This window comes from Mobula hypostoma, chromosome 11 (genome assembly GCF_963921235.1).
Source record: "Mobula hypostoma chromosome 11, sMobHyp1.1, whole genome shotgun sequence".
In the NCBI taxonomy this organism is placed as follows: Eukaryota; Metazoa; Chordata; class Chondrichthyes; order Myliobatiformes; family Myliobatidae; genus Mobula; species Mobula hypostoma.
In genome coordinates this window covers 10,222,939-10,238,038 of record NC_086107.1, presented here as the reverse complement: position 1 = coordinate 10,238,038, position 15,100 = coordinate 10,222,939, and the positions used below count along the sequence as shown (strand labels likewise).

The 15,100-nt window shown below is 41.3% G+C and overlaps 1 protein-coding gene across 3 annotated transcripts in view; it reads right to left on the bottom strand.

Moving 5' to 3' along the window:
• The window catches only part of LOC134353583 (uncharacterized), a 98,183-nt gene that overhangs the window by 9,891 nt on the left and 73,192 nt on the right, over positions 1-15,100 (bottom strand). For all 3 annotated transcript variants that reach the window (XM_063061666.1, XM_063061667.1, XM_063061665.1), the window contains exons 13-16: positions 13,941-14,067; positions 13,040-13,377; positions 9,410-9,535; positions 7,335-7,992 (exon numbers count right to left, since the gene is read on the bottom strand). In XM_063061666.1, the coding sequence (XP_062917736.1) occupies positions 7,335-7,992; positions 9,410-9,535; positions 13,040-13,377; positions 13,941-14,067 (1,249 nt within the window). The remainder of the gene's footprint in view (positions 1-7,334; positions 7,993-9,409; positions 9,536-13,039; positions 13,378-13,940; positions 14,068-15,100) is intronic.

The window sequence follows — 15,100 nt, the reverse complement described above, 5'->3', positions numbered from 1 at the left end:
TCTGTCCCTGATAACTCTGTTTTTTCAGACGTGAGTACATCCTGTTCCAAAAGACTTCTCCAGTAATTTCCCTACCGCTGATTGCCTGATTTGTCTCCACTGCCTTTCTTAAACATTCGGCTGTTCTAAAACTTTCCTTTTTCTTCTTGACTAAATCTGCAAAAGCTCTTGTCATCCAAGGTTCCTGAACTTTGCCATTCTTGCCTTCCTTTCTCATAGGGCCATGCTGGTCCTGAATTCTAACCACTCAGCCTTTAACCAACTCCCACGTGTTCAAATTTGAGCTTATTGTCATATGGGCAGTACATGTATTCACAGATGCAATGAAAAACTTACTTGCAGCAGAAACACTGGCAAAGCATAAACTTAACATAAATTGCACACAACAGAAGTGGCTGTTCTTGATCATGTTGAGCCTTGGACATGACTTTAGACTTCTATGCCTCATTTCTAATGGGAAGCTACAAGAAGATGGCATGGCTCGAATGGCAGGGTTCTTTGGTGGATGCTGCCTTCTTAAGACATACTGATTAGATATGTGACCCCAGTGGAGTTCTCTAGGGATCGATGCTGGGTCTGTTGTTGTTTGTCATCTATATCAATGATCTAAATGATAATGTAGTTAACTGGATCAGCAAATTTGCAGATGACACCATGATGAGGGGTGTAGTGGACAGTGAGGAAGGCTATCATGGCTTGCAGCGGGATCTGGACCTGGTGGAAAAATGGGCTGAAAAATGGCAGACGGAATTTAATGCAGACAACTGTGAGGTGTTGCACTTTGGTAGGACCAACCAGGGGAAGTCTTACACAGTGAAGAGTCAGGCACTAAGAAGTGCAGTACAACACAGGGATTCTGGGAATAAACGTCCATAATTTATTGAAAGTGGTGTCACAAGTGGATACGTTGGAAAGAAAGCTTTTGGCATATTGGTCTTCAGAAATCAAAGTATTGAGTACAGGAGATGGGATGTCATGCTGAGGTTGTGTAAGACATTAGTGAGGCCTAATTTGGAGCATTGTGTGCAGTTTTAGTCACCTACCTACAGGAAAAATGTAAAACAAGGTTGAAAGAGTACAGAAAAAAATTACAAGGTTGTTGCTGGGACTGGAGAACCTGAACTATAAGGAAAGACTGAACAGATTTGGAGTTTATTCCTTGTAATGTAGAAGATTGAGAGGAGATTTGATAGTGGTATAAACAAAATTATGAGGGATATAGATAGGGTAATTGCAAAAAAACTGTTTCTACTGAGTTTGGGAAGGACCACAACCAGAGGTCATGGGTTAAGACTGAAAGGTGAAAAGTTTGAAGTTTAAAGGGAATGTGAAGGGAAACTTCTTCGTTCAGAGGGTTGTGAGAGTGTGGAAAGAACTGCCAACAGAAGTGGTGCACTGAAGCTCGACTTCAATCTTTAAGAGGTTTGCATATGTACATGGATGAGAGGGATATTGAAAGCTATGGTCCCGGTGCAGGTCGATGGAAGTAGGTAGTTTAATAGTTTGGCATGGACTAGATAGGCCGAAGGGCTTGTTACTGTGCTGTACTTTTCTAAGATTCTATAGCTTTCACTCCTCAACCAGCTGCTCCCAATCTATACTCACCAGCTCCTGCCTAATACTGTTCCTCGATTTAGCACAAGGTACAGCCTTCTCTTCATCCATAACTGGATAACTTAAATACTGAGGGTGCAGATACATGCCAATTGCCAGTTATTTTAAAACATGTATAATAATGAAAATTTATAACTTTCCCGTCTGATCTGTAATGACACTCTTTTTCTCTTAAAGGAAATACAAAAATGCATCAAGAGTAAAGAGACAAGTACTTTTATGATGTCAAGAACTGATGGCTTCTGTTAGCATACAATTCATTCTTCATTTACATTCTCACGGGGCAAGTGCCAGTAACCTAGTCAACCACTGAGGATACTGTGCAAAGCCATTCTGCATCTTCTAGTGATGCCAAATTCAACGTCCTGGAAGTGTGGGCTGGGCTGGGCCAACTCTAATGTTACAAACTGTACCCAAAATGAAATTAGTAACCAGAGCATGAATTCAAGTGAGAAATTCCAGTGGTGTGCTTAGCCACTAACCTAATTCTTCCTTCATTTGGTTAGGACAAGTAATGCTACTAAAGGGACACTTTAACAAAGAAAATTCTATTCCTACTCAAATTTACAATGATACTCATCTGAGATTATCCCACTCAATAAACACCGAACCAATTGAGGCTCCTTTCTCGAGGATGGCCCAGTCCTCTGCCATCCCCATTTATCACCTCCTGGCTCCTCTTCATACCCCTCCCCCATCCACCCCGACTTCACCTATCACCTTCTAGCTTGTCTTCCTTCCTCTCTCCCAACCTTCTGATTCTGGCACCTTCTCCTTTCCTTTGCAGTTCTAAAGATGGGTCTTGGCCCAAAATATCGACTGTTTATTTACTTCCACAGATGCTGCCTGACCTGATGAGTTCCTCCAACATTTTGTGTGAATTGCAGAAGGTTTAAAAGGAGCCCGAGTAAGATTTTTAAAGAGTTAAGTGGTTTAAAAAACATAGAGTCAGATTGAAACAACAGCAGCTATTTGGAGAATCATCCAATTGTCCTACATCTCTGTTGCCCTGCAAATCTCTATCCTGCAACTCTGTATACAAATTAGTACTGAAGCTGTTTCTACCAGGCTCTTACCCAATCTAATTGAAACTGTCAACAAAGTAAAAGAAAATAAAGCCACATCCCTTCTGTCAATTATTTAAACCAATTTCCTTTACACCAGAGCAACACACACTCTGCTGGAGGGACTCAGCAGGTCAGGCAGTATCCATATGGAAATGAATGAACAGTTGAAGGTTCGAATGAGAAACTTCATCAGAACTGGAAAGGGAGGGGGAAGATGCCAGAAAAGGTGGTGGTGGTGGGGGGAATGTGGAATTAGTACAAGCTAAAAGGTGAAGATGGGTGGGAAGGGGAGGGGGAGGGGGTATGAAGTAAGAAGCTGGCGAAAGGTGGAAAAGGTAAAGGCCTGGAAAAGAAGGAATCTGATAGGAGGGGAGAGTGGACCATGGGAAAAAGGGAAGGAGAAGGGGCACCAGAAGGAGGCGATAGGCAGGTGAGGTGAGGTGAGAGACCAGAGTGGGAACAGAAGAGGGAAGGGAGAGGGGGAAAAATTACCAGAAGTTGGAGAAAACAACGTTCATGTTGGAGGCTAAATAGATGGAATACAAGATATAGTTCCTCCAATCTGAGAGTGGCCTCATTGTGGCAGAAGAGGAGACCATGGCCAACATGTCAGAATGGGAATAGGTATTGAAACTGAAATTCGAGCAACGCACACAAAATGCTGGAGGATTTTCTCATGTTTGTGATTGACAATGATCTGATGGTCCTGGGTGGGGTTCTTTTCAAAGGGGTAAGTAAAGGGAGGTGTCTGTGAGTTGCCGCCTAGCTTGAACAAAGTAGAGGTGAGTCAGAGAGACTACAACAACACCCGCTTTGTCTGCAGGTTTGATGCAGTGAGTGGAGGGCAGTGCATTCAGTGAGGGTAAGATTTCATCAGCAGAAGAATGCTGAACTCAAGCCAGTTGATGTCTCTTTAGCAACTCACTGAGGCATGGGCGAAGGGGGATAAAGGTGTTGCTTTCAATGCCCAGCATCTGCAAAATCTGTGTTTACCCTTTACACCGGAAATGGTGTTTACTTAATCAAAGCAGCTCATTATTTTAAACATCTGGCATATTTCCACAATTTCTTTGGTCTTAGAGGAAAAACTGTTTCTCAGAACTGAAATTATTTATTGCAAACACTATTCCAGTAGGTACTTTCTGCATCCTTGACTTCTTCCCCATAGGTGGTACTTAAAGCTGAAATCTATTTTCCATGGGGGGAATACTACAGCCTAGTATTCCATTCAGACTAGAATATAATTGCAAGGATGTACCGCCGAGGCCCCCTAATCTCATCTTCTGATTTGGGCTTTTTCCCCTTTTCATTCCAGTCCTGATGAAGGGTCTTGGCCCTAACCATCGATTCTTTATTATTCTCCATGTTGAATTTCTCCTGCATTTTATGTCTGTCGTCCTGGAATTGCAGCATCTGCAGAATCTTTTGTGCTTATATATTGCTGAGACTTTATAAGGTATTGTACTACCTCAATGCACTAACGAATGCATCCATGTGAACAATATGCAAGAGCTTTTTTCACTGTACCTTGGTCCATGTGACAATAATAAACCAATTCCAATTTGGAATCTGTGAATAATTTTGGGCCCAGTACTGGTGACCTTAGAAAGAGTCCAGAGGAGGTTCACAAGAATAATCTTGGGAATAAAAGCTTTAATCTATGAGGAGTGTTTGATGTCTATGAGCACATACTCAGTGGAGGAAGATGAGGTGGGGCATGGTTCTCATAAAAACCTACTGAACACTGAAAAGCCTGGATAGAGTAGACGCGAGGATGATGCTTCCTATAGTGGGGAAGTCATAGTCTAGCGGGCACAGCCTCAGATTAAAGGGATGTCTCTTTCGAATGGAGATGAGGAGGAATTTCTTCAACCAGAGGATGCAAATCTGTGGACTGAGGGAGATCTCATAGAAATATTCAGAATGTTAAAAGGCCTGAACAGGTTAGATATGGCCAAGTTATTTCCCACGGTAGGAGATTCTAGGACAAGAGGGCACTACTTCAGGATTGAAGGACGTCCTTTTAGAATTGAGATGTGGAGAAATTACTCTAGTCAGAGGGTGGTAAATCTGTGGAATTTGTTGCCACAAGCAGCTGTGGAGGCCAAGTCATTGGGTGTATTTAAGGCAGAGATAGATAGGTTCTTGATTAGCCAGGGCATCAAAGGGTATGGGGTGAAAGCAGGGGAGTGGGGATGACTGGAAGAAATGGGTCAGCCCATGATTGAATGGCAGAGCAGACTTGATGGGCCAAATAGCCCACTTCTGCTCCGATATCTTATGGTCGAAAATGTGGTTAAAAAAAATCACGCATGACAGAACGACAGAGCAGACTCGATGGGGCAAGGGTCCTAATTCTGCCCCTATATCTCATGGTCTAATCCAGGTGGAAATTCTGGAGCAACTTGGCAAGAATGAAGAACTCACCACAAACAGCTAGGGAGTCAGAGAGTGACGCAGCATGGAAAAACAAAACAGGCCCAAGATAACTGGTCTGGTTCCATTTGCTTGCATCTGGCCCAAATCTAAACCTTTCCTCGCTTTGTAACTGTCCAAACACTAATTGCATTTGCCTCTAGCACATTCAGTGGCAGCCCATTCCATATACTCAGCCTATATAGAAAAAGTTGCCCTTCAGCCCCTTAAATCTTTCCTATCACTTTTAAACCGTCTTGTATTGGACTCCCCTACTCTTGGAAAAAGATATCGGCTATTCATCTTATTCATGCCCCTTATGACTCTATCAATGTGACTTGCTGTTCTGATTCAAAGGTGCAAGAGGGTAATATTCTAACTGGAGGGCTTGGGCTGGGGCTTTCTTTTTGTCCTGGAGCATAGGAAGCTAAGGGTTAACCTTACAGATGTCCTGCCAAAGGGTTCTGGCCCGAAACGTCGACTGTACTCTTTTCCTAGATGCTGCCTGGCCTAATGAGTTTCTCAAGCATTTGTGTGTGTTGCTCGGATTTCCAGCATCTGCAGATTTTATCTGGTTTGTAATCATATCACCTCCTTCTGGTGCCTCTCCTCCTTCACTTTCTCCTATGGTCCACTTTCCTCTCCTATCAGATTCCTTCTTCTTTAGCCCCTTATCTCTTTCACCCATCATTTTCCAGCTTCTCACTTCCTCCCCACTTACCTACTTTCCCCCTCACCTGGTGATACTTTTCACCTTCCAGCTCATACTTATTCCCCTCACCCCACCTTCTTATTCCTGCTTCTTTCCCATTCCTTTCTTGTCCTAATGAAGGGTCTCGGCATGAAAAATCAACTCTTTATTCCTTTCCATAAATGCTGTCTGAACTGTGACTTTTATTCTGTCTGGGAAGCCTCCAAACTGATGGCATGAACATTGATTTCTCGAACTTCTGGCAATGCCACCCCCCCCCCCATGACCTTTCCTCATTCCCATTTCCCTCTCCCCTCATCTCCTTATCTGCCCATCACCTCCCTCTGGTGCACCTGCCCCTTCCCTTTTGTCCATGGCCTTCTGTCCTCTCCTATCAGATTCCCCCTTCTCCAGCCCTGTATCTCTTTCACCAGTCAACTTCCCAACTCTTTACTTCACCCCTCCCGGTTTCACCTATCACCTCGTGTTTCTTCCTCCCCTCCTCCAACCTCCTTACTCTGATTCTTCATCTATTTTCACAAGTCCCAATGAAGTGTCTTGGCCCGAGATCTTGACTGTACTCTTTTCCATAGATGCTTCCTGGCCTGCTGAGTTTCTCCAGCATTTTGTGTGTGTTGCTTGGATTTCCAGCGTCTGCAGATTTCCTCTTGTTTGTGTCTTTCAGAGTTTGGCAAGTCTGAACAAGGGAGCGGGAAGCTGAATTTTCTCACTCAGTTCCACTCAAGTAGTTCAACTCTACCGTTTTTCCCATAAAAATTGCCGATAGGTTTGCAGTTAGACACGGATACTAAAGAGGATCCCAGTTCTCAGGTAATGCCAACTCACCTTGGAAACACTACAGACTCCACTCTGCCAACTTAAAGATCAAATAGGTGTGAAGACACTCGGGAGCTAAACAGAAGCCTAAGAGGACATGACAGAATCTTAAGCTTTAGAGAGGGTATAAGACATTTACCAGTAAGAGGTTTTTCTAGGGCTTTTCTCTTTGGAGAGAAGGAGGATGAGAGGTGACTTGACAGATGATAAAAAGATATAGATTGAATAGATAGCCTGAGACTTTTTCCCAGGGCGAAAATGGCTAATGCCAGGTGGCATAATTTTAAGGTGATTGGAGGAAAATGTGGGGAGGGGAGCAGAGTTAGAGGCAAGTTTTATTTTGTACACAAAGAGTGCTAAATGCCCGAAACACATTCTGAAGAGTGGTGATCGATAGATACCCTCTGAGGGGTCCGTGGACCCAGGCTAAGAATCACTGCATTAGGGGCATTTAAGAAACTCTTAGGTATGCACACAGATGATAGAAAAATGGAGGGCTATGTAGTGGGAAGGGTTAGATTGATCTAAGAGCAGAATGGCACAACATGGTGGTCTGTATGGTGTTGTAATGTTCTATGCTCTAATGCTTCATACCAAATAACTTCATTATATTTTGTCAGTTGGAACACAGAACTAGAAATATTTAATGATCAGAGATTCATATTTTATGATACAGCCAATTCTTGCAACATTCTATTAAAACTAGTTACCTTTAAGAGGTGGTCTTTGAGACGTTTGGTCAGGAGGACTGCAGGTAGGAGTGTTAAAAACAGAAGTTTGCATCTGAGATTTAACTGGCAGTGATTCACTGAGTTTTACAGAAATTCCATAAGTATTGGGTGGAGTTTCTTTTTGGACAGGACTGCCAGATCCCAGTACTGAATTGTTCGATGTCGATGGATGGCCCTGCATATCAAGTCCTGTGTGTTCCACTGACATTCCCTGAGATGATACAGGAATAGGTTTTGCTGTTGGTAGTTTGTGTTCAAAGTGTTGACTGGAACTGTACAAATATCCAGACCTTACTGGTTCTTCAATCTGATTTAAATCCACTGTTCCATAGCAATCTTTACTTGATTCAATTGGTGGTATAGCTGCTCCTCCACTTCTGTGCCCTGATGGGATAGTTGTGGTTGAATGGGAACCAGGAATTTCTGCCTCAGTCTGCGGAAGCCCCTGACTCAGAGGCCCATTTGGTCTACACATGGAGGAATGTGTTGGTGCTTGAGGTTCGGTACAGCTGGTAGGCACCTCAGTGTGAGGTGGCACCGTTCCAAAACCATTGGATGTAAGGCTGTGTGTCTGTAAACTTGCCGAACTGGAACACACCGTATCAGAGTTCCCTGCTCCATTCATCAACATCAGTTGCTAAAAGGAAAAACAACAGGAAAACTTCTGAAGTAAAAAACAAGCACAATCAAATTTCTAAAAAAATTTTGTTGCACCAGAACAGCTCTCTTTGGCAGGTTTTAATAGTTTAATGCAGTTTAACAGTGGGGCGCCATGGTAGCGTAGTGGTTAGTGCAATGCTATTACAGCTTGGAGTGTTGGAATTAGGAGTTCAATTCCGGAGTCTTGTATAAAAAATTTGTCACCCTTCAATGAGTACGTGACTTTCCTCTGGGTGCTCTGGTTTCTTCTGACAGTTCAAAGACGTACCCGGTTAATTAATGACTGTAAAATTGTCCTGTGATTGGGCTAGGGGTAAATAGGTGGGCTGCTGCACAGTGAGGCTCGTTAGGCCGGAAGGGCCTGGTCTGCACTGTATCTCTAAATACAAAAGTAAAAATAAACATTCTTGTACCAAAAAAAAACAAGGATTCCAGATGGAACTTGGTCTTGGGTGCTGTCTGTGTAGAGTTTGCACATTGTCTCAGTGAACGTGTGCGCTTCCTTCTGTGTCCATATTCTAGAGACACACCACTAGGTTAATTGACATCTGTAAATTACCCCACTGCAGGCCAATAGCAAAATAAATTAAATGGGAGTTGATGGGTCAATATGGAGGGAGAACAGGCTGAAGATGAGAATATGTTGAAAGGGATAATTGCTCCCTGGGAGCACGGACCAAATGACCACCACCCAATTTTGGAAAACTCACACTCACTAAAATGTTAACTTTCAGGGATGGAATACAATTCAGATTTAATTTGGTTGAAGGGGGAGAAATAAAACTTTCATTACTTTGCCTCAATAGTGGGTCTGACTATAAACATCGAAAGAGCATCTCCGAATGTGACTGTATGAATCTTTCCATTCATCACAATGTTTCCAAGAAATACTGACAGCTCATCTTTAGCACTGCAAATACAAGAAACGTTTGCATTTTCTAGAAGATTATGGGACGTAGGAGGGGAATTAGGCCATTCAGCCCATTGAGTCTGCTCCAACATGGCTGATTTATTTTCCCTCTCAACCCCCTCGTCTTGCCTTCTCCCTGTAACTTTCGAAGCCCTTATTCATCAAGAACTCAACAACATACTCCCGCATGTAAAAAGGGACGAAATAAAATCCCCAGTTGATTCAGTGGACAGAATGCAAAGTCATCATTTATGCATCCTATCAGTATGCTACATCCCAGTGACTTAATTTTAAACTAGTCATTTAAACTCTTTGGCATTGCAATAGTGCCATTTGATTGTTTCAGATCACATTAGCTTGACAAAATGAACCGCATTTGTTTAAATAAAAAACACTATTTCATAGAATTAGTTACAGATTTGTTTGGTCTTTGTAAATCAGCTAGATGATTTAAATAATAAATAATAATAATAATTCAGAATACCTGCATCCGGTATTGCTGCTGAAACCTTTTTCGTATTGGTTCCATAACAATCCGCCCTGATACACCAGGAGCTTGAGACTGGGGAACAACTTCAGAACTTGCAAGTGAACCACTGACTGGATGTTGCTATAGGTGAGACAAGAGTGTGATTCAGCATTTACAGGCAGAATCAAAACCACAATTGAAAACCTTCCCCCTCCTTCATGGTCTTATTCTGTTTCTAGCCAAACTCAAAGTTCAAACTACATTTATTATCAAAGCAGGTATGCTATATACAACCATGAGACCCATCTCCTGACAGGCAGCCGTAAAACAAAGAAACTCAATAGAATCCATAAAAAAAAGACTGTCAAACACCCAATGTGCAGGAAAAAAAAATTGTGGAAACATTAGAAGGTAAGCAAATAATATTTAAAACTAAAGTTCACAAAAGTGAGTCACAGCCATGAAGACAGTCATATCTAATGGGATACCATTTTATTCATCAGATTGACAATACACTACATAACGGATTCAGTTTTACATGGCCTTCATTTTGAACTATGTAACATGATTATCACATTAACCTATGCAGGTTATCTTGGAATGCCTAATGTGCCTTTCTCAAATGTCCTAAGTTTTTTTTGTTAAATAACAAAATGTTTTAAATTACATGGTTGACTATCCACAAACCTTGGTTTGGAATCAATGGTTGTCTGGTCCTAGCAATGCTAGTTCACAATGCTTCCGAACTGATTCAAGAAAACCTTGCCTTAAAGTGTGACAAGCACTGGGTTCCACTTTCAGTCAAATGCAACATTAATGCTGTAAGCTGTTTGAGAGAGACCCAGTGGAGAGGAAGACTGATGAAGATACAGAGGAAATGAAATGAAACAGTAAAGACCCACTCCTGTACAGGAACCCACCTACTCAGCTCCACAAAATGTAGACTAAATGTTCCTGGACATTTCAGATTACAAAGCTACCAATTACTTGAATGTAATTAAACAACAAAACAGGACAATAAAAAGAAAAAAAACAAGTGGAAAGTTAGGCTCCAATTCAACTCCCGACAACAGTTAACACTAAAGTCACAGCACATAAAGCCCCCTTCAGCCCACAATGTCCAGCTGACCATCATCCATACTAATCTTATTTACCAATAATTAGTTTGTAGCTTTCTGCATCTTATTAGATTTTTTAAATGTTGTGACATTATCTTCGCAGGTGATAAGATGGTTCCAGATTACAACCACCCTCAGTATGAACAGGGTCTTTGCTTAGATCCTCTTTCACCCTTTTACTTCCTACCTATAAATATCTCCAAAATGGAATAAAATCTCTTTACTAAGAATCACTCCACCCTCTTCAATTTTGTATTTTTTAAATCAGATCTCTGAGAAAAACAAACCAAGCTAAGCCTATCTAAACCATTCGTCATAACTGAAGCATCTCATCCCAAGCAACATCCTGCAAATCTCCTCCGTACCATCTCCAGCGTATTCATTTGCCTCCCATAGCATGGTACCAGAACTAACCGGAAGTAGATTGACCAAATTTTATATGATGCTGTATATGACCTCCAAGCCCCTGTATTCTACGCCCTGGTGAATGGAGACCCACATCTAGTATGCCTCCTTCATGTTTATTTACCTGTGCTGCACTATTTACAGGTTTATGGACTGGTAAACTGAATTCTCCCCATTGCACAATACTCTATAGAGCCCACTATTCATGGTGTCCTTCACATCCTTATTAGACCATAAGACACAGGAGCAGATAAAGCTATTTGGTCCATTGAATCGGCTCTACATTCAATCATTACTGATTTTCACCCTCAACCCCATTTTCCTGCCTTCTCCCCGTAACTCTTACTATCAATCTCCGGTTTAGATATACTCAATAACTTAGCCTCCACAGTCGTATGTGGCAATGAATTCTGTAGATTTACCACCTAAAGGCTCAAAAATGCATCCTCATCTCTGTTTTAAAGGGAGATTCTTCTGTGGAGATAGAGAAATAGAAATATCTCCTCTATGTCCATTCTATCTGGGCCTTTCAAAATTCAGTTGGTTTCAATGAGACCCCCTTCCTATCCCCCAATTCTTTGAAAATCCATCAACGATCTTCATATGTTAACCCTTTCATTCCTGGGATGAATTGCATAATTCTCTTCTGAACCATCTCCAATGCCAACACATCCTTTCTTAGAAATGGGGCCCAAAATGCTCCTCTTTTAGATCTTGCAAAATGGGAGAAATTGGGATTAAGTTCTACGCGCCATTACCCCTGGTAATTGACCAGCAGATCAATATCATTGTGTAATTTAAGAATATCCTTCTTGCTATCAACACCATCATCTTCTGTACATATACCCTTTGGTAATAACCACATTGAACGTCAAGAGTAAGTACAGGTATTGTATTCTAACAAACTCAATGCTGATTTGATATAAGCCCCTCATTAAGCACATCAGAATAAATCGTAATGATCCAGAACAAACTAGTTTAAAATTTAGTGGAATTGGATTCCTTAAATTTTAAAAATCCACCTAGGCAAATCTGGTTTGGGGAAAATCTGACAGCCCACCAGCGTAGAACGATAACCTCTTTGGCAGAAATCAATACATTCTGCAACTTCCTGCACAGAGTTGAACTTCCATAGCTGGAGGACTGGTTGACATATGCCCATATTGAGGCCTCTACTGGTTGGGGTTGACCATGGATATTGTGTCCTAGCTGTCCACGTGATACGCAAACCAGGGCAGTACGATATGGACAGCAAGATGGGCAGCAGGCTCCACAGCTGATGAATACAAAGGAATGGCAGAGAAAGATACAAGATGGCACTAGTGGCATCACTGGAGTTGCCAGTCTGTAATGTACGACTGCCTAAGTGACTCTAGCTCCAGATTTTCCCTTGGGGTTTATTCCCAGGCCTTCCTCATGAGTGGGTTTAGCCACAAGGCAGTGGAGGTTTGAGATCAGAGTTTTCCTTCTCCTAGATGAGCTGCCAACCTCAGCTGACAAGCCCCATCTGCCCAAAGTGACTTGTTTTAAGGTGCCAGTAACCCACCTTTGCTCCTTCTCCTGTCAGTAGAAACAGTTCCACCAGGCTCAGTAGCTGAGCCACATGTGAAGGCAAGGAACTGGACTCGGTTGTCAAAGGCTATTTGAGAGGTATGCCATTGGGAGCATTTAATAGGTAGTGGGAGCTTATTCCCATTACTATCTCTGGCTGTAACAACCTTAAGGAACCATATGCCCATAAGACAGAAAAAAAAGTAGCACTCCAGCCGGAAGGAAGAAAAGGCAAGAAAAAAAGGATTAATCAAAGTTTTATAATGTTGTACATGACCTCTATGCTTTTATATTCTAACCCCAATGAGAACCTACATCCTTCCATATTTTAGAGATGGGAATAACACTAAAGGACCATAATTATTCCCTGATATCAGACTGAAGAAATTATTAAGAAAATGCCAAATTCCCCGCCATACCAAAGTTTAACTGGTTTGTGAAGCATTAGGACATGTTCATTGATTGCATAAATGGAATCACTTATCTCACTGAACAGTGAAAAATTGGGAAAGATAATGGCAGTAAAATATGATACCAATCTACAAAAGTTATTATTAGAAAATGCTCTCACCTTCACCTCTGCGGTTTGCTTTTGAACTGTAACATGCATTGGTTGCTGAGAATTTCCCTCCTCCTTGGGTTCAGCAATTACTTGCGGAATGTCACTGGCTGGACTACTGTTTAGAAAACCATTGACCTTTGGCGATCCAAACCCATCTTCAACTGCTTTGGTCAGAGGCTTGGTTTCGTCCTTCACTAAATGGTTTGGTTTATTTTTCTGCTTGTCTTTCTTTCCACATGTAATCTTAGCTGAGAACTCATCTTCACTGTCCATTTCGTCCTTGGGAAAGTACTTAATCATTGCTTTGTTGAAGCACTTTTCCACAGCTCGGGCCATCACGGTATATTCTATAGACAAGTCAGGTATGAAATCAAAAACTGAAATAATTTTGATAAACTTATTTGTAAGTACACCAGAAATAACATTCTTTCACTTGAACAAGAGAATATAATTTTGCATATAAAGATACCAAGATTGCAGAATGATTTAGTCTACTGCAGAAACACAAGTAATAATGCAAAAGATTTGTTCGTTGTCCAAAGCAATCTTATGACAAGTAAATAACCAAATTATTTTGTTCCCAAAACCCATTTCAACCATGCAATTTTCCCAGGTTCCATTCCATAAAATATAGTAAAAATGACTCTGTTGCAAATCTAACAAAGGAAGATAGAAAGGTTTCTTTCATTGCATTATGTCCAAAACAAAGATATGCCTTTCAGGCAAAAACACACAGCCTCAAATTAATTTTCTAATATTAATGTGAACGAAGCAGTGTAGATTTGAAACTTTCTCAGAGGCACTTAGTTAAGTAGAACAGAAAATAACCAGGATCAGATGAATTTCAATCCATAAATAGTGTTTCAAACTAAGGATTATGAACAACTTTAAATCATGTATAAAAACTAACCATTTCCTTTTCCATTGTATTGCTCACAGTTCTCAAACATGAGCCTAAAGTCAGATACAAAGGCCCACTTATTATTGTACTTTTTTTCGCTTAGCTTTTTCTCAATCGTTGACAGATCCATCGGTTCCTATGGACAGCAGAATGAATACAGGTGATCAGTGCTACTGGCAATGGACAATCAGAGCAGGATGAAGACTTTGCTGGAGGTATGAAAAGCATAATACACTTAGCAGGTAAAAGTTAATTCACTATTGGGGTCCAATCCCTTGCAAGGAAGCAGCAGGAATAGGTTAGATAGTTATATGCCGGCATACCATAATTGATAGTGGACATATTTGAAAAAAAAAGGTCTGGGAGACTGATATGTGGAAAAAGGTCTTGGGGACTGGATTAATCTGCACAATTTGTTGAGATCAGAGACCATTACCGTGATTTTAAAGGGATATCGCATTTGACCATAAGCAGGAAGTGGGTAGTCTGGGCTTGCACTCCAATAGTTGATTAACTTTTCTTTGGAGCAGGGAAGTATACAAAAGTTATGAAAAACATTGTATGGGTGTAAAGTGAATGACTCTTCCCCTTAGCAGTGTACCTGTAACTGGCAGAGTACCGTAGGGGCACCACGGTGGCATAGCAGTTAATATGATGGTATTACAGCTCGAGTTCCTGATTTTGCAGTTCAATTCCAGCTCCAACTGTAAGGAGTTTGTTCTGGTTTGTAATTCATTGTAAATTGTCCTTTGATTAGGCTAATGTTAAACAGATGGGTTGCTGGGCAGTGTACCTCTGAATAAACAAATAAATAAACAGAGACATTGGTTTAAACAGTAGGAGATTCAAAGCAGATTTAAAGATTTATTTTCCACCAAGAGGGCAACTGAAATCTGGAACAAATTGCCCAAGAACTCCCGCTCTATTATCTACTTAGAGGAGCATGTGAAACACCGTGGCATACCGGTCTTCATGCTGACTGCAGCCTGTTTTGGAATTTTTCTTTTGATTTGACATGATGCACAATGTTTTGCAGATTAACTCAAAAAATTTCTACTTCGGTATATTTTAGATTTGGAAAATGAGACAGTAAAATGCGAAAATAGTTGTGAGGCTGAATAATTTTTCAAGGCACTCTATACTTCTAGTGAAATGGTAGAGACAAGGCT